Source organism: Sus scrofa, chromosome 9 (assembly GCF_054392235.1).
Source record: "Sus scrofa isolate SSC_HxYL_T2T_F1_AM1 chromosome 9, Sscrofa_HxYL_maternal_Yorkshire_Landrace_v2.0, whole genome shotgun sequence".
Taxonomy (NCBI): Eukaryota; Metazoa; Chordata; class Mammalia; order Artiodactyla; family Suidae; genus Sus; species Sus scrofa.
In genome coordinates, this window is record NC_139391.1 from 39,189,748 (window position 1) to 39,210,078 (window position 20,331).

At 48.1% G+C, this 20,331-nt stretch overlaps 1 protein-coding gene and 1 non-coding gene across 4 annotated transcripts in view; one reads left to right on the forward strand and one right to left on the reverse strand.

Annotated features, from left to right (window-relative positions):
• Nucleotides 1-2,244: 2,244 nt before the first annotated feature.
• LOC106507828 (uncharacterized) overlaps nucleotides 2,245-20,331 on the reverse strand; it is a 29,408-nt gene continuing 11,321 nt past the window's right edge. Inside the window, exons 3-5 of the transcript XR_014815255.1 lie at nucleotides 11,829-19,000; nucleotides 10,771-11,149; nucleotides 2,245-6,113 (exon numbers count right to left, since the gene is read on the reverse strand). This is a non-coding gene — a transcript (uncharacterized LOC106507828). The remainder of the gene's footprint in view (nucleotides 6,114-10,770; nucleotides 11,150-11,828; nucleotides 19,001-20,331) is intronic.
• POU2AF3 (POU class 2 homeobox associating factor 3) lies at nucleotides 6,007-15,672 on the forward strand. Of its 3 annotated transcripts, none has more exons than XM_084976031.1 (5): nucleotides 6,007-6,028; nucleotides 7,888-7,982; nucleotides 11,931-11,985; nucleotides 13,399-13,628; nucleotides 14,994-15,672. In XM_084976031.1, exons 1-5 carry the CDS (start codon nucleotides 6,022-6,024, stop codon nucleotides 15,363-15,365), a joined length of 759 nt encoding a protein of 252 aa, XP_084832157.1. In that variant the 5' UTR covers nucleotides 6,007-6,021; the 3' UTR covers nucleotides 15,366-15,672. The 3 variants fall into 3 exon arrangements, with proteins under 3 accessions (XP_084832157.1, XP_084832156.1, XP_020918418.1); XM_084976030.1 differs by lacking the exon at nucleotides 6,007-6,028 and adding an exon at nucleotides 6,239-6,371; XM_021062759.2 differs by lacking the exon at nucleotides 6,007-6,028 and adding an exon at nucleotides 6,720-7,680.

Consider the following 20,331-nt stretch of genomic DNA (forward strand, 5'->3'; position numbering starts at 1 on the left):
AGGCTTAACATATTAATTTAATCATAAATGAAACATCACTTATTTCTTAACCTTGATCATATTTCTTAAATTTGATCATATATTTATAGGTATTTATCTAGTAATGTTTATGTTTCTGTTGTCTTAAATATTGCATAATAAAAATGTTTTAAGTAAATGATTCAAGCAAAATCTGATGGTTATCTTCCTTATTTAAATAACAAATTATCAAATGCTCATTCCTCCTGAATGTCTTTCTCTCTCTTTTTCTTTCTTTTTTTTTTTTTTTTTTTTTTTTACCTTTTTGTCTTTTTAGGGCCACAGCCACCACATACGGAAGTTCCCAGGCTAGGGGTCTAATCAGAGCTGTAGCTGCCAGCCTACGCCAGAGCCACAGCAACGTGGGATCCCAGCCGCATCTGCGACCTATACCACAGCTCACAGCAATGCCAGCTCCTTAACCCACTGAGCGAGGCCAGAAATTGAACCCTCATCCTTATGGATACTAGTCAGATTCATTTACACTATGCCACAACGGGAACTCCTGAAAGTCTCTTAAAGTAAAAATTTGGAATCGGTTTTATGGGAAGAAACTGACTTACCATAAATGTTAAATATCCTTCATCAAATAGTTCTCCTGGTCATTTTCACATGGACCAAACATCCACACTGGGCCCAGTAAGTACTTGTTTCCTCCACGTTTTTGGAACTTGATATTCCCGCTAGGTTTGGTAACAGTGTTCCCCAGTCAGAATGACAAAAGAACTTTGCATTAATAAAGAGAATTTAGAGCCATAGTCAAATTCACAGGCAATAAACTCCCCCTTTTTCTTACACTGAAAGTCTTTTCATATTCATGTGTCAAATGTGTCTAATTTAATAAAATCTCCTACTTTGGGGGGAAAATATAAGGCTTTGCAATGTCATTTGCATACAAAAGCCTGCCAAAAAATTTCAGCTAAAACATTCAATTTAAAACTTTAAAAGGAAACGTATTCTTTTCCCCATAATCTGGTGCTGAGGGACATTTAAGAAGGTCAACAGCAAACTAAAGGGTTTCTGAGCTCCGCGGCTCAGAGATTTGAAATACTATAACATATGAAGAAGGAGAGAAACTTCTGATGGTGAACCTCAAAGAGAGAAGGCTTGGGGTGGGGTGGAGCGAGGAGTGATAACTTCCTGGGCTTAGCCGTGGGCCTGGTCAGAGCAGATAATCAGTATGTACTTCTTTTGTGTGTGTGTGTGTGTGTTTTTGCTATTTCTTTGGGCCGCTCCTGCGGCATATGGAGGTTCCCAGGCTAGGGGTCGAATCGGAGCTATAGCCACCGGCCTACGCCGGAGCCACAGCAACGCAGGATCCGAGCCACGTCTGCAATCTACACCACAGCTCACGGCAACGCCGGATCCTTAACCCACTGAGCAAGGGCAGGGACCAAACCCGCAACCTCATGGTTCCTAGTCGGATTCGTTAACCACTGCGCCACGACGGGAACTCCAGTATGTACTTCTTGAATGGATGAATCAAGGAATGAACCAATGAATAAAGAAACAGAGCACCCTGGAGCAGAGGTGGTGGGAAAGTGGGAGAGCCCATACGCATGCTACTCACCGAGCTGTTGACACAAGAAAGCAGGACTGTCTTTGTATTCCTGCTGCGTGATACCAGGCCTGGTACACAGATGGTGCTCATCTAATGCTCTGCATTGAATTTTGGCTTAGCCAGTGATCATTAGGTATGATCAGCCCAACAGTAGCACAGGCTGCCTGACAATCCTTGAGCTCCCATTTCCTCCACACTCATCCATGAGCTGACAGCTCAGCCAAGAAGTGCAGGGGGCCTGTGTGGACCACCACGAGGAGGGAGGTTGGAAAAACACTCCAAGTCTGTCTCAGCCCCGCAAAGATCTCTTCCAACATCCAAACAACAGGACCCGATGTTTTATTTTATTTATTTATTTTGTCTTTTTAGGGCTGCACCCGTGGCATACGGAGGTTCCCAGGCTAGAAGTCAAATCGGAGCTGTAGCTGCAGGCCTACACCACAGGCACAGTAATGCAGGATCCGAGCCACATCTGCAACCTATACCACAGCTCAGAGCAGTGCTGGATCCTTAACTCACTGAGCGAGGCCAGGGATCCAACCTGAGTCCTCATGGATGCTAGTCAGATTCATTTCTGCTGAGCCACGATGGGAACTCTAGGACCCTATATTTTAGTTGGAAGCAAGCGGGCCTGCTAAAGTCTGTTGAAAGACCACAACTTCTTCTTTTTTTTTTTTTTTTTTTTTTAAGTCTTTATTAAAACCCCAGAAGTTCCCATAGGTTAAGAAGCCAACATCTCCAGGAGTATGCAGGTGAGTGATCCCTGGCCTCACTCAGTGGGTTAAGAACCTGGTATTGCCCCAAGCTGCAGCGTAGGTCGCAGATGTGGCTCTGATCCAGTGTTGCAGCTCCCCTTGCCTGGGGACCTCCATATGCAGCACCTTTGGCCCTAAAATGTAAAGAAAGAGAAAGAAAGGAAGGAAGGAAGGAAGGAAGGAAGGAAGGAAGGAAGGAAGGAAAGAAAGAAAGAAAGAAAGAAAGAAAAAAAGAAAGAAAGAAAGAAAGAAAGAAAGAAAGAAAGAAAGAAAGAAAGAAAGAAAGAAAGAAAGAAAGAAAGAAAGAAAGAAAGAAAGAAAGAAAGAAAGGAGAGAGGGAGGAAAGAAAACCTGGAGAGATGATAGGGCCCTCAGGGCATGCCCCTCAGGTGACCAGGCCCCCAGTGAAAGAGGACAGTTCCCAGTCTGAGAAGCACAAGCTGTCATTAGCATAATTAACAGCACCCCTGCCCTGCAGCCACCTCTTCTTCTCAGTTGCCCAGGGTTCAGAGTGCTCTCCAGTCCACGGCCCTATCCAGTCCACAGTCCACAGATAGCACAAGCGGCTCAGCAGCACAACACCAACAAAAGGGTTTGCATGTCTCACAGGCAGTATTTTCCAGTGTTAGTCGTGACCCATTAGTGAGTCATGACATTACCTCAGTGACTCCCAACCAACCAAGATTTTTCATAAATAGAATGCAGTGCAAAAGATGGAACAGAATAGAAAATTTTAGAATACTCCAGAGATATAGGGGTACATTGTTCCGTGAAAAGTTTGTTTTATAAATATATATAGGATGTGAACATATAAAATGAAATTCTGACTGTGGGTTGAAGTCCCCCAAATTTGAAAGCCTCTGCTATAAAAGTTTAGCAGGAAAACAATGATAGTTCAGAGTAAGGGTTAAGTATCGGATTTATCAAAGTGGGATTCCCAACCCGGCTACAGACAGGCTCAGTAACTTCGGTCACACTGCTCACTCCTCTGAGCCTGGTTCCTCATCTGTAGAGTGGGTAGGCTCCACAAGCCCATGCGTGACATGTGACATGCAATAAACACTCAATAAAGGACGAACTCTAGAAGAACATCCCATTTGATGGGGTCTCGGAGTCAACCTGGCGGCTCCAGGCCTCATGACACATGCGCATCCACAGGGAGGCTCCACAGGACCCAACTAGAAAGAGCCTCCCTCACCCCCACAAGCGTGGCAGTTGGCTCTTAAATACCTGTGCTGGGGCTTTGAAATGATAGAAACAGCAGGAACCAAACCCTTTAATGCTGGGCTAAAAACGAGGGGGCTTTTTTCTTAAATCAGGGCTCGGTCCTAAGGAAACCCAGTGCTCTGAAGTGGCTGACTAGCCACAGCATGGAACGTGCATCCAGCAGCAGAAGCCCAGGTAGAAGCCCCCAGAGCTGCAGCCCTGGTTTGGACAGAGGCTTCTGGAAGAAGGGACAAAGAGGTCTTTGCGATCTCTATAGATGCTGGGACTTCCAAGGAGCTCGCCTCCGTCCCAGCCCTGCCTGCCTTCTCTTCCAGACAGCCAGTCATCAGCATCAATCTCAGTGATGCTGCCCAGGGCGCTCGCTGGCCTCCTGCCATCCCTGTCCATCCCCCCATGAAAGGAGCGCTTAGGAGGGAGACTAAGCCCAAACCAACGAGACTGCATCCCAGAACGTGGGAAAACAGACACACTCGGAAAGCCAGGGAGAAAAACAGCAATGAGGAGGTGAAATGGAGGAAAGCTGTGACAAGAAGAGACAGAGTAAAAGAAAATTGGGAAAAAATAAACAGAAAGGACAAAGGGAAAGCAAACCAAAAAGTAAGGGTAAAACGAAAAGGAGATCAAAAGAGGAAAGAAGTTACGGAAGAAGCTATGAAGACAAGAGACTGTCCCTAATTCTCCACTGTTTTGCTCACTGTTCCTTCAGAAGGAGCAGGGCCTGGGCACCACAGAGCAGGGAGAAGGGAGAGAGGGGCTCTGGGAGTCCCCGTGGCCGTCTCCTCCTCACGAGCCTGGTCCTAAAGTCCATCAGGGACACTCAGGATGCGGGCTCAATGCCTTTGGAGAAAGAGGCTCCAGAAGCTGCCAGATTCCAGCAGGGCTGGGGAGAGACACACCCCATGCCTACTTCCAGGTGTCACCTCAAGTGTTCCCAGCCCTGATCCCCTCCCCCAGAGGCCTGGCTTCCGTTGCCAGACAATTCCGATCCATCACAGACTCTGTTTTGTCACCCTCAGAGGGCCCCTCTCTCCCATCTCTGTGGGCTCCATCCTGTATCCGACACATTCCAGGGTACCCGGGTGTTTTACTGGTGGCCTGTGGGGCTCAGCTCCACTTTTGGCATTTCAGAAAGTTCAGGGAGCAAAGAACAGAGGCCTATAACCATGGCCTGGGCCTGGCAACATGGGGATGTCTTGGCTTGTTTGGAAGGGAACCCCACCCTGCCTCCCCTTGGGGGCCAGGAGAGGATCTGGCTTGGCGCTCACTCCCTCGCCGGACCTCTCTTGTCTTCTCCAGCTTCCAAATCACAGAGAAGAGGCTCAGTGACGGATGGGAGAACATAACCCAGCACAACCCAGGCCATTTGTGAGGGGCTCAGGCCTGGACCCAGGGGGGCTCTGACCTCAAACCCCTCCCCACCTCTCACCCAACATGTGAAGGCCTGAGCCCAAATCTAGGTCCCTCCAGCTAGAAGGAGCAGGAGCTAAGCTTATCATGGTTTCTCAACACAGGCTCCTGCAGCAAAAAGGCAGGGATGGATCTAGAGGGAGGAAGAGGGAGAAAAGGAAACTCTATCAAGAAGGAACCCCAGCCTCAGGAACTCTCTAGGGGGTGAGGCCTCACAGACATCCCCAGATCCTTGGGGAGGGGCAAAGGGTCTTAACAGGCAGTCTTGCTGTACTGAAACTCCAGTGTCTGGGGCCCAGACGGAGAGCCGAAGAAAGGGGAGGGAAGCTAGCACGTGGCCAGGCGGGGCCAGGAGGGGATGAGGCACAGAGCTAAAGGCTCTGCAGGCCCTGGGCCTGCAACCGGGGCCCAGAGCGACTCCTTGCAGGGCCATACCTACCAGCTGCCATGTTTACTCCCCCAAATCTGAGGTTTTCCCTTAAAACAGAGGCTGGGGAGGTGGGACTCAGTCAGCCCTGTCAGCCTGGCTCAGGTGGTCATGAAGGGCAGCCCAAGTCACTTAAGGCTTCCCAAGCTGCCTTTGAGGCAGAAATACACACAACCTTTGAGCACCCCTGCTCTGTCTGCAGGAAGGTGGACAAAATGCTCAAAATACAGTAAAAGCAAGGGTCAGGACCCAAAGGGGTCTCACTCCCTGTTTCTGTGGACTCTCTGTGGGGTGCCTGTGTGCAGGATTTCTGCAGAAGATAGTCCATTTTGTTAAGCCTTTGAATATTCAAATTGAAAGTATCGCGCAATCATTGATTGTCAAATCATGGGTTTCTAGAGGTTTTAAATACTTGGCATGAGGGGGAAAAAACTCAAACCTATACCCGAAGGTATAAAACATTAATTCTGTTTGTCTCCTGCTCCAGGAACCTGGGTGCAGCTGGATGCTTTGTGAAACTTTAAAAATGTTGCATCTCTGCCTCTCCCCCTGCACAGGAGCACTCCCAGGCGCAGAGTCCCTGCAGCTGCAGCATCCAGTCACCAACCCAGCTTCTGCTGACCACGATGTCGGGTAACTCGGCTGCTTCTCCTGGGGTAGGGTCACGGGTCACACGGGCGAGGGGCATTTTGATCCGGGTGAATTCCCAGGGCTTTTCCTGCATGGAACAGAGAGGCACAAAGTCAGGGCCTGCAAGTGGGAGCTGGGGATCCCGAGGGCACGGGCCACTCTGCGGCCGCTCCCATTCGGCGCCTGCTCCCCAGGGCAGAGGCCCTGAGGCCCAGTTGGCCGCTACAACCTCCGAGTAGCCGGGTCCACCACCGGCCTTAAGCTTGGCCACAGCTGTGACCCTGGGACTTCGCAGCGCGGACTCTGCGCGCCCAGCAGCGGCGGCGGGGGGAGCCAGAGGCTCACGGTGAGCCCGGGACGCCGGCCGGGCGCGCCGGCCGCTCAGAGCTGAGCCGTGGCGGTCCCTGTGCGGATCCGGGGCCGCACCCGGAGCCCACCGGGGCGGCGGATCCCGCGAAGTAGTCGCGGGGAGACTCTGGATCGCGGAGAGGGCGCGCCCCCCTGGCTTGCTAGGCAGGCGCGGGATTCCCTGGATCCGGGCGACCGACGGCGAGACTTCCTTTCCGGGGGGAACCCCTAGCTGCCGACCCGGCCCGGGGGGCTCCCTGCTGTCTTGCTGCGGTCTCCGCAGTGACCAGGCGAGGCGCTGGCGGCCCGGCACTGTGGCCTGGCGCCCCCGGTGATCGCGCGGCCCGCCCCTCCCCGCGCGGCTCCCCAGCGCTCCCTGCAGGGTCGAGGTCAGGGCCGGAGTCGCGGCGCTGGGCTTCCGCGGCCACTCCCGCCACCAACGAGGGCCCAGCCAGACCTACTCACCGCAGCTCCGCCGGGCCGCTCCCGGGGCGCAGCACGCCCTCCCCGCCTCCCCTCGGGCGCGCCCGGCCTCTCCCGCAAGCCGGGCAGCCCGGCGCGGCTCCGCCAGCCCCGGGGGCGGCCCCTTCCGAAGGGCGGCCTCCCGGCCGAGAGCGCGACCCTCCGTGGCCCCCGACGCTTTCCGGAGCTCGCGCTGCGCGGACTCCACTCGGAGCCTCCGTGCGCCGCGGGGAAATGCCGGCCCCAGAAAGGGAGGGGGTGGGGAGAGAGGGGAAGAGGGGCGAGCGGGAGCTGGGCCTAAGGTGGGAGGAGGGAAAGATGGAGAGGGGGAAAGGCGGGGAGAAAGGGGCCGAGGGAGAGAAAGCAGACTGAGAAAAAAGAAAAAAGACTGAGAGGGCGGGAGCTCTCGGGCTTCATCCCTTTACCGGGGTCTGTCTAGCGGGTCTCTCACCAGCCCAAGGACGAGGCTGCCTCGGGGCCGGGCCGGCTTCCAGGCCAAGAGCCTGTAGATGTCAGAGGATCCCCAGAAACCACATCTGGCCTGGTGGAGCAGGAAGGGGCTCCGAGCTTCCCCTGGAGCGGGAGTGGGGTGGGCTGGAGCAGCTGTTCTGGTGCTCGGCCCCATCCCAGGTTCCTAACATCCTCTCCTCGCCCACAGCCCAGGTTTCCCTAACTCAGCCAAGGGGGTGGGCTCCCCTCGTCTGGTCTGCACATTTCTGAGCACATGAACCTCTGTGCTATTGGTCTGGGGATAGGGCCCAGCCTGGGGAGGGTGGCCTCACAGATTTCCATAGGTTTTGTTTCCACACGGACCCTGAAACCTGCCCACAGTCTCTCTTGTCCTTGTGAGTCTGAGAAATCTGGATTTCTTTCCCATCTGTCTTTGAGTGTGCTTTTCGCATTCTCCAGACCTAGGCACCTGGCCTCAGGTGCCACGGTTTGTAAAGAAGACCCCCCACCACCACCTCCCACACCCCCCACCACCTCCCCCCACACCCCAGCCTGACACCCAGACGTCACACTTGATCACTGACTCGGTTGCCTTTCCCCAGAAAAACCTAAGGTGTATCAAGGTGTCCGGGTGAAGATCACCGTGAAGGAGCTGCTGCAGCAAAGAAGGGCGCACCAGGCAGCCTCAGGGGGAACTGTAAGCATCACCCCTTCGCTTCGTCCCAACTCGCGTCCAACTTCCCGCAGCCCTGTGTCTGGGAGGGTGTAGAAGGCCACCCTAGGCCCAGTTGCCATCCCCAGGCCTGGGCTTCCTCAGCAGTTCTTGTAACTTCCGAGCCCACCTTCTTCCCAGTTCACCACAGGACCTCACAGAGAAGAGCTGGGGTGTGCTGTGGGGCTCAGGATTTGGAGGAGCCCCTCCCTGTCTGATCATACTTGAGTATTAGAGGGTGTTGGTCCATTGCAGAGAGAGGAGCAGGCAGCAGGTAAGTAGGCTGTTATTCTGCAGGAAGACAGCGTATGTGTGCCCTCTCATCCGCAAAGAAAATCTCTCCCGGAAACTTCCTTTTCGGGAGCCCTTCAAGGAGAGAGTATCTGTGGAACATCCCCCCTCCCTCTTCACTCTTCTGGAACCCAGCCTCTGAGGTCTTTGATCTGTAAGTCACCAGGCAGTGAAATGTCCCAGCTGAAGGGGGCCATGTATCCTCAGAGGAGACAGCTTGGAATATAGAACCACCTCCTTAAGATGTAATGAAGCCTTAAGCACTTCCAGGTTATCACGAGATTGATCTGGGCACGTGTAAGTGTGCCCTGCCACTTTATGTACATCCTGGAGCAGATGGTACTACCTACCGAGAGTGCGCAGGGTAGCAGCAGAACCAATAAACTAGAAGGGGCGCTTCATTGATGAGTGCAGTGCCCTTGATCACCATTGGGTTGGGCTGGGTGTGGATGTTGGCTGTGATGGATGGGGCCTATGTTGCTAGTGTTAGGACTGGTCCTGTGTCCAGCTTATTGGCATCTGTTTCACAGCAGTTTTTGTGTCTGGTACTGTTTGTGTGCAATGCTCAACTTCATGAAACGGGCCTCTGAGGGCAGAGGCAAATGCCATAGGAGTGGTGAACACAGGTTCTAGAACTAGTGAATTAAGTTCAGACCTCAAGTCCTCCATGGTGTGACTCCTCCAGCAAGTTATTCGGTCTCGAAGTTTCCTCATCTTCAAATTGGAGATGTGGGATTTTGTGAGGATTAGACGAGTTATCACACATAAGCACTTAGAAGAGTGCTTTCCGCTTAGAAAGCACTCGACAGGTATTAGCTATCATTATTATTTGTGAAAAGTAACTAAAATCAAATTTCAACCAGGGATTGAAAGCCAGCTACTCAGTAATGTTCATTCACGCCCTTTGCTCAGAGCTCAGTGCTCTGGTGTGGGCTTTGCTGTAAGATGGCTTGTACAACACACACTGACATCTGCAGAAGTGAATACTTTCTATGCAGAATTTTCAGCTAACACCATAAAACATCCTTCCTTTTGTAGAGGATTTTCCAATGGTTTAAAGCATTTTGGCACACTCACTATTTCTTTTAGCTCTTATAACAGCCAGGGAGGAAAGCAGATCCAGGGATCTATATGCCTCTATCAGTGCTGAAGTTCAAAGTCTTGCAGTTACTAATGTCAGGGCAAAAAGTAGGACCAAGGTCTTCTTAGTTTTAATATTAAAAAAGAAATCTTCCCACCGATTGGCTGCCTAAATTCATCTTTCTGCAGATACAGCAGTGCAGAGCAGGAGCCTGGAAGCCTCAACTATCAATCCTTTCAGTTCAGAGATTATTACAAAATTAATAAAACCAGGAACAAGGGAACTGGGAAATACTAGTATTACCAAAAAAAAAAAAAATTCATCAAGATGTTCCTAACAAAATGCAATCTCTCTTTAAGGAGCTTTGGTACCAACTCTACACCTGGAGAAGCCCCACCAGCACATGGCAATTTTATTACTCTTGGCCTCTTACTGATTGGCTTGGCCACTGTTTCTGTTAGTTAACTGCTGGGATGAAAGCAAGGCTGAAACATTTCACTTGTGTATCTGACCATTATCTGTTCCCCAAAGCAATGTGACTTCTCTAAGCTTTTCTGAATTCCTCCCTGAGAAAAATTCAAGCCGTTCTTCTGAACCCGTGCCTTGCAGGAACAGGCAGAGCAAAGCGAACCCTACTTTGCTCTCAGGAAGATTCTCTCCACCCAGAGCCTCCCAGGCACAGAGGAGTAATAGAGGGATGATTTAATTACGAGAGCCAGATGTAGCATCCCTCTCTGGGAACCAACAGAAGGACCTGGGGGCCTAGGACAGCTCTGAGGTATACTCAGTATGCATAGGTGACAGTTAGCAGGGGGTGTGCACAGCTGCTTCTGGTCTAACCCGAGATCATCTCCGATTTGTTCAGTGGTTGAAGGATGTCTCTGGAAAGCTTTAAGTCAAGGAAAGAGTTAATGTTATCAAATACGGGAAGCAGGAAGAAATGTGTCATCATTTGTCATAAAGTCAGAGCAATATGCAGTTTGAAATTTTAAGAAGGCAGTCCTGAATTGAGACAAATGTTAGGGTCTCAAAACAGGGCCAGGAGCCAGGAGAAACATGTGCATGCCAGATTTGTAAATTTGGTTTAGAAACTGAACTTCAGCCGGATCCGTTTACAAACAGCCTCATACATGTACACGCGTGCGCACACCCACCTCCTACCTTTAGGATAAAGGGAAACTTAAAGTTAGTACTTATCCAAAGATATAATTTAGCGTTTTTTCGACCACTAATTTTTTTTTCTTTAAACAGCCTTGGTGCGTTTTTATAAATTGTAGATTTGGGATTTTGGTGCTGTTGGAAATCTAAGAGAGAGAAGTCTTTCTTTGTATTCTTGCAGCAAAGTAAGTGAGGGAACCCATGACTAGAAAGATAATATCAAGTAGGATATTGTAAACATACCTGAGGGAGATAACCTGGGGAGGCCTACAAACAGACCGTTCCCGGGGAGGCCTGGGCTTACTGAGAGCTCCACAATGAAGCCGGGTTTTTCAAACCCATTCCTTCCAAGTGCTTGAGCTCAAGCTGCAGCCAAATATTTGCATAAAGAGCTGGTGAAGGCTTCCAGCTTCCTGGTTCATGACATTACAGCGTGGATCATTTTCAAAATTAACACCACCTCCTGTTTGAGCAGCGGCTGGCCGTGCAGTCCCCGGTGGCTTGATGTGCTGGAGTGAGTATACCCTGCAAGCCAGCGGAGAGGTGTGCTGAGCTCTGCTTCCTCACTCAGACTCTCAGCGCAGTGCTGGTCCCTTTAAACTTTAAAGGCACCACCAGAAACCTAAAGAAAAAAAAAAAAAAAAAGGCCTAAATTACTTGTACAGTTAATCAATTTAACTGGAAGACACGGGCTGCTTTACTTTGAATAGTTAGAAGAAACAGTCTCCAAAATTTCAGGTATTTAACTGTCATTGTGAAAAAAGCAACTTTTATAGAAAATAGTAAAAAACTTACAAAGTGCTATTTCCCATCCCCTAACCAGAATAGAGATGAGCTCCAGTTCACGGACTCCAACTCGAAAATATTTTCTATTTGAACGTTTCATAGCTAGTTAGAACATGTGAATGTTTTTAGCTGTCTGGGATGAACAAAATTAGGAATTGTGTCCTTTGGGGGAAACCGATTTCTACGGCTATCAGTCACCAGAGGAAGCTGATGTATGAAAATTTTGAGGAAGGTGATTGACAAAGTTATAGCTAGTTGGATTAAGTAAATCTTAGTCCTCATTCATTTTAAAGAATTTAATAGAAAGGCCCTTTCCTGAGTTTTCTTGAACTGTTAATTTCTGTAATATAAACTCATTTATTTTGTTCAAAATTAATAACCTTTACAATTTAAGTGGGAGAATCTGATATTAGAAAAAAATCCCCAAGCAAAAATAAAATTGAATCTTAGTCAAATACAACTTTGGTTGTGTTTGACAACAGTGAGTATTTTAAGAAGAAAAGACTCTGGCTTACCTTAGCGCAGAAGGCAACATGGTTCACGTCAAAATGTCTTAGCTTTCCTTTCACAGAACTTCTATTTCACTTTGCTCTGTGGTCATATTCTTGCTTTCACAGCTGTCCGGAGGCACCAGTGTCCACCTTGCAGATCCAGACTCACCATCTCCCTCAGGTCAGTAGAGCCAGCCTTACAATTCCCTCAAAAACACTAAGAAAAGTCTATCTTGCCAGCCTTTCAGTGCTTGATTCAGGGGTTCAGATAGGCACCACCATTTAATTGGAATCCAACCAATCAGAAGGTGAAAAAAAGGCATGGTGACTCCAGATGGAAGCCCAGAGAGGAAACAAATGCAACATTTTGTCCTCATTTCTGCACTGTCTGTTCCTGCTCTCTGCTCTGTCCCAAGAGCTTGTACTTCCCCTTTGTTCCAGGTCCTCATCTCCATGTAACTAAACTTGATTCAAAGATCAGCACTGTTTCCAGAGACCTATTATCTTTTTTGAATGTACTGCTAGATGGAACACAGAACATCCTGAGGCCCTAGAATAATGCCTTTGCCCTTGTTTCATTTAGTGTCTAGCCGACAGGGGCTTCCCTCCCCCTTCTTTTCTCTCTTCCCAGAAAGCAGTTCAAACAAGTATAAGTTTTCTCAGCCCATTAGGACTAACTCTATTACATAAACACTCCTACCTATGCCACTCAAGGGCTCAGAGTTTAGGCAGGTCATATATAAGGAAACCTGTGCAATGGGAAGCTCCCCGCTGAAGGTGCCAATTTACCTAAACTTTAAAGGAGCCTCGAGACCACAGAAACTCCAGAGTCCTGGCCTTCCTCCGGGGGAAACACTCTCCGCCTGTCTTCTTTGAGCATTTAAGGACAGTAGTTAGAAACAAAGGCTCTTAGTAGTTAGCAAGGAAAGGAGTCATGTTTTCAGAATTATTCCGCTTTGGGATTTAACACCTCCTTTTAACTCCATGATCTTGTTTACCACGTTCACGAAGGAAACATTTTTGCTTTCCGTAATATAAAGCAAGCAGTAGGAATTTGTACTCCCCGTTTCTGTTTTCTGTGTTTCTCATGCACGTTGCCATTGGCAATACTCCTCATAATGTAAGTTACTGAGTAAGTGTGAAAAGTTTAAGTAAGCAGTTAACCCTAGATCAGGAGAATTATTTCCCATGGCATCAAATGTTTTCTTAAAGCCTCAAGCACCTCTGTAAGTCACTTCTGAAAGATGAGGTGCCCTTGGACTGAAGGTAGGGGCCGGTTATTGGCGCTCGATAGTCCAAGAAAGTAGAGAGTGGATGCTTGCGCTTGACTGGGATGGTTGGACAGAGGTGAGATCACCATTCTTTGCTTCTGGCCTGGCCAGTTCCTACATTACTAACCAGATTCATTTCACTGCACTTGAATTAGCTAAGGCAACTGAAAAATCCCAATCGCTTGCCTGTTTACTTTTCTCAAACTTCTTAAGCCCCCTTTCCCCTTAGATATAGTAAATATTCGGCATATAAAACCATACTTCATTCACATCTGGAAGTGCATTTTTTAAACAAAAATCTGTCCTTTTCCCTTTTCTTCTAGGACTGTATTTTGAGCCTGAACCAATTCCTTCCATGCCCAATTATTTCCAGCCCCGAGAATTCTCCAGTTGTGTTTCTTGTGAAGAAAACCCAAGCTGCCTCGACCAGATCTTCGATTCCTACCTTCAGGCAGAGACACACCCGGACCCTTCACTCACTTCCATGCAAAGTACTCCCCACTGTTTCCCAGACAGCTTCCAGGCTGCCCCTTTCTGCTTCAACCAGAGCCTGGTAACTTATCTCAGTTCTTTACAAAACCTATTATAGCTTATTATAGGCAGAGAGTTTGCATCATCTCATGAGAAATCGTACAGACACTATCCACAGGGAAATCATCCAGGGAGCCATGGAAAACTTAATGGAGGCAGAAACAGCCACACACAGAAGGGCAAGAAGCTCTGGGTACACACGTAATTATGACTTCCCCAAGCCGGTCGTACCCAAGTACCTTGGTGTGTGGCAATAAAAAGAGATTTCCCAGTAATACTCAGTGAATGCCTTTAAAACTGTAAAGTTGAGACATCTCCTCATTGGAAATCACTGATTTAAATGATAGCCCTTGGATTTTTGCGTTCTAGCAAGTGGAATTAAGGCTGTGTCAACACAGGACAAATTGTCATCTGATGAGGGTTCTTTTTGTTTTATTTTTGACTCTGAATTGACTCTATGAACTGGTTGTTTGGGTCTGGCACAGGCACAAGAGCTCATTTGGGTCTGAGAGAGTTGGTTTAAGAAAAAAAACAGGAGCCCTAATACTTAACGACACTTGGGTTGTCTGTTCTTCGTGCACCTCACATGTCTGAAAATGTGTCCTCACTTAAAATGGAGGAAGGTTTCCATTGATAGACACCAGTTGCTGAAACTCTTTTACATGCTCCGATGGTTTAACCCTTTAAATGGATTTCTTTTTAATGTAAATACTTTTATCTTTCGGTTTGTCAAAAATCTGTGTCGGTATCTAAGTTTTAAGGGGATAAGAAATTAAGTCCACATCCAGGGCCCCAGTCCATCCACTTCTCTTCCAAGCTTCCAAGTTAGGCTTTCTCAGGAAGACCTGCAGACCTGCTCAAGAGGAAGCAGAAGGTACCTTTTTCTGTAGGGTACAAGACTGGAGCTGTAACAGTAGTTTCGAGACATGGACTCTCCCAGACCTGGGCTGCTTGATGATCCAGGTCCTTCCTAGGCGTATTCACCTTGTTCTCCACAGTCAGGGGTGTGGAGAAACCTTCTGGGTGCCACCTGCGGCTTATATTGTGGCCCACAGCAGGATTTGATACGCAGGTGACTTGAAGCACAATGGAATCTTGTGGTTTAAGAACAAAGCATCCTCTCTCAAGTACGCTCATAACAAAGGAAGCCATCGAAGCAAGGCAATGTATTGTTGGGAAAGAAAGAGGTAAATATAGAGTGCGGTGTCATGAAATCACACAGTCAGAAAGTACAATTACCTCTGCAGACTTGCCTTGAGTGTTTTGTTGTACGGTTTTTTCCCACCCCTCATGTTCTTAACGCGGAGGGAATAAATCCACTCTATTCAGTACATTGAATCTTATCTAAGTTATCAAGCTTTTTGTTCCCTGGTTTGCATCTCTCTAGACCCCAGGATCGCCTTCGGATTCCTCCACGCTCTCCGGTTCCTTAGACTGTAGTTACTCTCCTGCTCAGCTCCCTGCGTGTGCTCCGGAGAATTACGGCTCTCCGCCTTCTCTGGACCCCAGAAACTGCGGCTACCCCTCAGAAGACTACCTGTACCCTCCCCTGCCCGTGCACGCCCAGTACGACTGCTTCTCCACCGCCCCTGCCTCGGTCTGCTGCTGTGCATCCTGCGAGGCCGAGCACCTGGACCCCCTCCGAGCTTCCGAGTATTTTTCCTACCCCAGCACAGACTGTGTGACCTTCGCTCCCTCAGCGACAGCAGGCAGCGATTTCTACAAGAGGGAAACAAACTGGGACACCTGCTATAGTTAATAGCAAGGACATTAACTGGGAACCTTGGCATGCCTCTGGCCATTTTTTACCATCTCTCGAGGACAACTCAAAATGTTCAGCCCGGTAACAAGATGACGCAGGCACAGGGGTACCTGTCACCATTTTCAATTTTCCGACACTACTTTAGGCATGAAGAGGAAGTCCCCAGAGCCATTCCTAGTGCCACTCCTACTTTGTCTGCTTTCAGTTAAAATTCATGTAGGGAACATACCATTGTTTTACTTTCCTGTGTAACGAACAAAGGCTAGTTTTTTTTAAACTAATAAATAATTTTGTATCATTAAAAGTTGGCTGCTTTTTAAAAATTTTTCCAATCGTCGTTCCCCTATCGGTCTGAATAATATCCATCAATCACTAATCACCCTCCAGTATTTCATCTCGCTTGTCTGTGAATTGACAGGGGTTTTCATGCGGTGACAATGTGCCTGGGCTCCCGGGGAAATGGAGGGTACGCACAGCTGTGATGGCCAAAGAGGGAAAGTCAGACTTACCTCTAAACAGAGGCTGCACATCTTGAGGAACATCAGAGAAAGACATTTCTGAATTGTTAGTTTCTCCTATCTAACAGGAGTCAATGAAAGGTGACTGTGACCCCAAAGCATATCTTACCCACAGCAATGTTTACCTATAGATAATTCTCACACATTTCCAAAACCCTGTTTTGTGAACTTTGGGGGCAAACACTTGATTTTTTTTGAGAGCTACCATGCGGCCACAAAGGTTAGAATTCTTTATTATATTTCTAAATCTCTGCCTGAGGTCCTTAAATATGCATCGCTCATGTTTATAGATTGATGGCTAGGATTGTCTGTGTTGTTTACAACTGAATTTGAGGTTGACTGCCTCTGATTCATCTGTTTGAACAAGGCCAACTCTCTTTCAAGGTGAAGAGGAGTTACATGGCTCCCTATCTAGGCTACACCGCTAAATCCTGTTTGCTGAGAGCACTAAGGCACAGAGCTTCATCCCTCAGTGAAGCCTTGGGACATTTTCCACATGCTAAGCTTCAGCACAATAGCAGAATGCTGGTCCCATTGGCACTGGCCACAGCTACCATTTTCAGAGACCTGTGTGCTAGAACTGTCTAAAGTTTTTCTCACACATCATCTCATTTAATCTCCATAACAACATTGATGGCAAACGGGGAGTCTGAGGCTCAGAGACATTAAGTCACCCAGCCAATAAGTGCCTGAGCCTAGATTTGAAAAACACCAAAGCCTTCCTATTCTCCAGTGGTGAAAAGTTTGGCCATTTGTGGAAGGCTGTCCAGGAATCTGGGGAATCAGTCTCCATTAAACCCCAGCTTCCCTGGACACACAAAGATGTGTTCCCATCACAAGTAGCCAGAGCTCCCCAGATGGGTGGGACGGTCCCCAGAATACAGAGATGACGAGCACAAGAGCTGCCAGAATCCCCCACCCTGGCGCCCGAGGGGAAGAAGCTGACCAACCGCCACCTCCGCAGGCTTCTTTCTTTCAATTAGGAGACAGATTTGCTTTCCAAAGGACACTGTCTGATTGTCCCCACCCTGGGACTCCACTAAGTCTTGAGCAAACAGGACAAGTCGCAACCTGCCTCATGGGGTAGATGTGCCAGTGGAACAGAACAATTACTGTCTTTCTGAGATGCCAATAAAACAAAATTTTTAATAGTTTCAAACCAAATTGAAACTGGCATGTTGAAACAAATGTCTGTTGACACAGCCCAAAGCCCCTGCACACCCTCGGCCCCACCCCCGGCAGCTGTCCCAAAGGGACAAATAGCAGGGAACCCATAGATGTCCGGTGGTTAGAACCACAATTTCTCTCTGCTGGAGGCCACTATATATATATTTTTTTTAATTCTTCTCTTCCATCCTCTGCCTTCTGAATGGCTGATCTTGCAGCTCTCACATAGAGCCCCTTCTACCTCCCCAAGGCTTCTTTCTTCATATGCCCTTTAGTTTTCCCTAAATCTAGTGTGCAAAAAGTTTCATTTAAAAATGTGAGACAGGAGTTCCCGTCGTGGCTCAGTGGTTAATGAGTCTGACTAGGAACCATGAGGTTTTGGGTTCAATCCCTGGCCTCGCTCAGTGGGTTAAGGATCCTGCATTGCCGTGAGCTGTGGTATAGGTCACAGACGAGGCTTGGATCCCACGTTGCTGTGGCTCTGGTGTAGGCCAGCGGCTACAGCTCTGATTTGACCCCTAGCCTGGGAATCTCCATATGCTGGGGGAGCAGCCTAAGAAATTGGCAAAAAGACAAAAAAAAAAAAAAGTGAGACAAGAGGGGTTCTCATTGTGGCTCAGCAGGTTAAGAACCCAACTAGTATCCATGAAGATGCAGGTTTGATCCCTGGCCTGGCAAAGGGGGATTAGAGATCTGGCATTACCGCGAGCTTTGGTGTAGGTCACAGATGCAACTCAGATCTGGTGTAGCTGTGGCTGTGGTGTAGGCTGGCAGCTGCAGCTCTGATTTGACCCCTAACCTGGGAACTTTCTTATGCCGCAGCTGTGGCTGTGAGAAATTTAAAAAAAATTTTTAAATAAATAAATTAAAATGTGAGACAAGAGCTAATAGAGCTGCTGTGCATGGCGATGAACACGGACATATTCGCAGTCTGGGTTGTGCCCTTGGAGGACCCAGAAGCACTATAATCCTAGCTTACATGGGTAAGTTCTTTCTATGGGTCAGTGCAGTGGGTATGATCTCGTTTAATCTTCAAACAACCCCACAAGATAGATGCTATTATGGGTCTCATGTTTCTGCTGCTTGGAGAGATTAAACAACTTGCCCAAGGTCACACTATCTATAAATCAGGATCAGAGTTGTTCAATATAGCTTGGCCAATGCCACAGTTAGAACTTCCAATGGTCTCAAAATGTTTCCATGCCTTAGGCCTGGAGGAATAATTTTTGTGGAATTTGATCTTTTGCCCTAAAAGTCATAGGTGGACCCAGTTCCTCATACCACAGAGGCATTTAATAAGATGGCAAATGGAAGTTCAAATGAATGATTGCTTTTGCTATGTAGAACCATTAGCGAGACTAATAAAAAATATGGATTAAGTGTTTACTGTGTGCAAGACTGAAAACACGGCTTCAAAGATCCAGTCAAAACTTTAGAAGAGGATGTGATTTTAAAAAATTAAAACTGGAAGGATGGGCTTGGACTGATTTTCGAACTCTTGGGAAATTTACATTCGGGGGTAAAGCCTTGTTTGAGAGAGATAAGAAGAGACAAAGTTTAAAGTAGTAAACATTTGAAAACTAGTGCCTCAGGCAAGGGCCCAGAGCAGTGCCATTTGGCTGCTGGCCTAAACTGCAGGTGGACATCAGAGAGCAAGGTCCAGATAAGGACAACTGGAATGACAGAGCCTGGGGCAGGGATGAGGAGGGGTGGAGGTGTGGAGATGCGGGGCTACTATTTGATACAAAGTGTTTTTAAAAACCATCATTCAGGAGTTCCCACCAGGGCTCAGTGGTTAACAAACCCGACTAGCATCCACGAGGATGGGGATTCGATCCCTGGCCTTGCTCATTGGGTTAAGGATCTGGCATTGCCATGAGCTGTGGTGTAGGTCACAGATTTGGCTCAGATCCCACATTGCTGTGGCTGTGGTATAGGCCAGCAGCCCTAAAAAGACAAAAGACAACAAAAAACAAAAAACAAACCATCATTCCATCTAGAAAGATGAAGGCCAAAAAGAGTCAGAATCAAAGCTGTGAAAATTGTGAGTATTATAGATTAAAATAAACATGGATTTACAATCATTCCTAAATCCTCAAACACTCTTGTGAAAATTGTGAATATTATAGATTAAAATAAACATGGATTTACAATCATTCCTAAATCCCCTGCACAATGGTGGCAGTACTGCTCAGGAAAATCACCCCCAACACTGCCTCCCGGGAGGTAGATGCCCGGCCTAAGAAATAGGATTTTGTCCTGGGGTGGGGGGTGGGGGGGGTATCGCAATGTCCTAGTGACTAGATTTTAGTATAGAAACAATGGGGGGCCCATTCTGGGCTAAGGGGCGCTGTGCTTAAAGGGCAGGGAAAGTACACCCATTTCTTATGCTCCAATAGGCCTCTGGGCAGGATGTAGCAGCTGGAGGATGACCAAATCCGAGTGGACACAGCTCTGCATAATGATGAAACTTAAGACTCACTGAGGGCAGGATTCTGTGTCCATTTAGAAAATAATTTCTCTGGCTTAATACAGAGAGATCATGCCATTGGTCCTTGGAAAATGTGTATGTTGTGTATTGCGTGTGTGCGCACACGCACGCACTGTGTATTGTGAGTGACGTCTATTCATTGCTGCCTGGGTGATGAGGAGGAAAGAAGAGACATTCACCAGACCAGACTCACGTGGGGCTGTCCTGCCGAAGCCCACTTCCCTCCTGTGCTGTGTGATGTGAGGTCGAATAAGCCAGATTTTGAGACGAGCTCTGTTGGATGTTACTCAAGTCCTAGGACTGTCCTCATGACCAGAAGAGATCGATTTGTATGTTGGTGACCCGATCCCTAAAGGTGGGTAAGGTGACAATTTCACTGTGATTGTGCAAAGGAGGGGTCCTCTAAAAAGAAGGTTTGTCCGAGGACAGGGGATCTAGAATAAGAACTGGATGCAGGAGTTCCCGTCGTGGCGCAGTGGTTAACGAATCCGACTAGGAACCATGAGGTTGCTGGTTCGGTCCCTGCCCTTGCTCAGTGGGTTAACGATCCAGCGTTGCCATGAGCTGTGGTGTAGGTCGCAGACGCGGCTCAGATCCTGCGTTGCTGTGGCTCTGGCGTAGGCTCGTGGCTAGAGCTCTGATTAGACCCCTAGCCTGGGAACCTCCATATGCCGCGGGAGCGGCCCAAGAAATAGCTAAAAAAAAAAAAAAAAAAAAAAAAAAAAAGAACTGGATGCAACCTCAAGCAAGTGGGATCCCTGGGAAAGGTTGATTTTGAGGTGCTTTT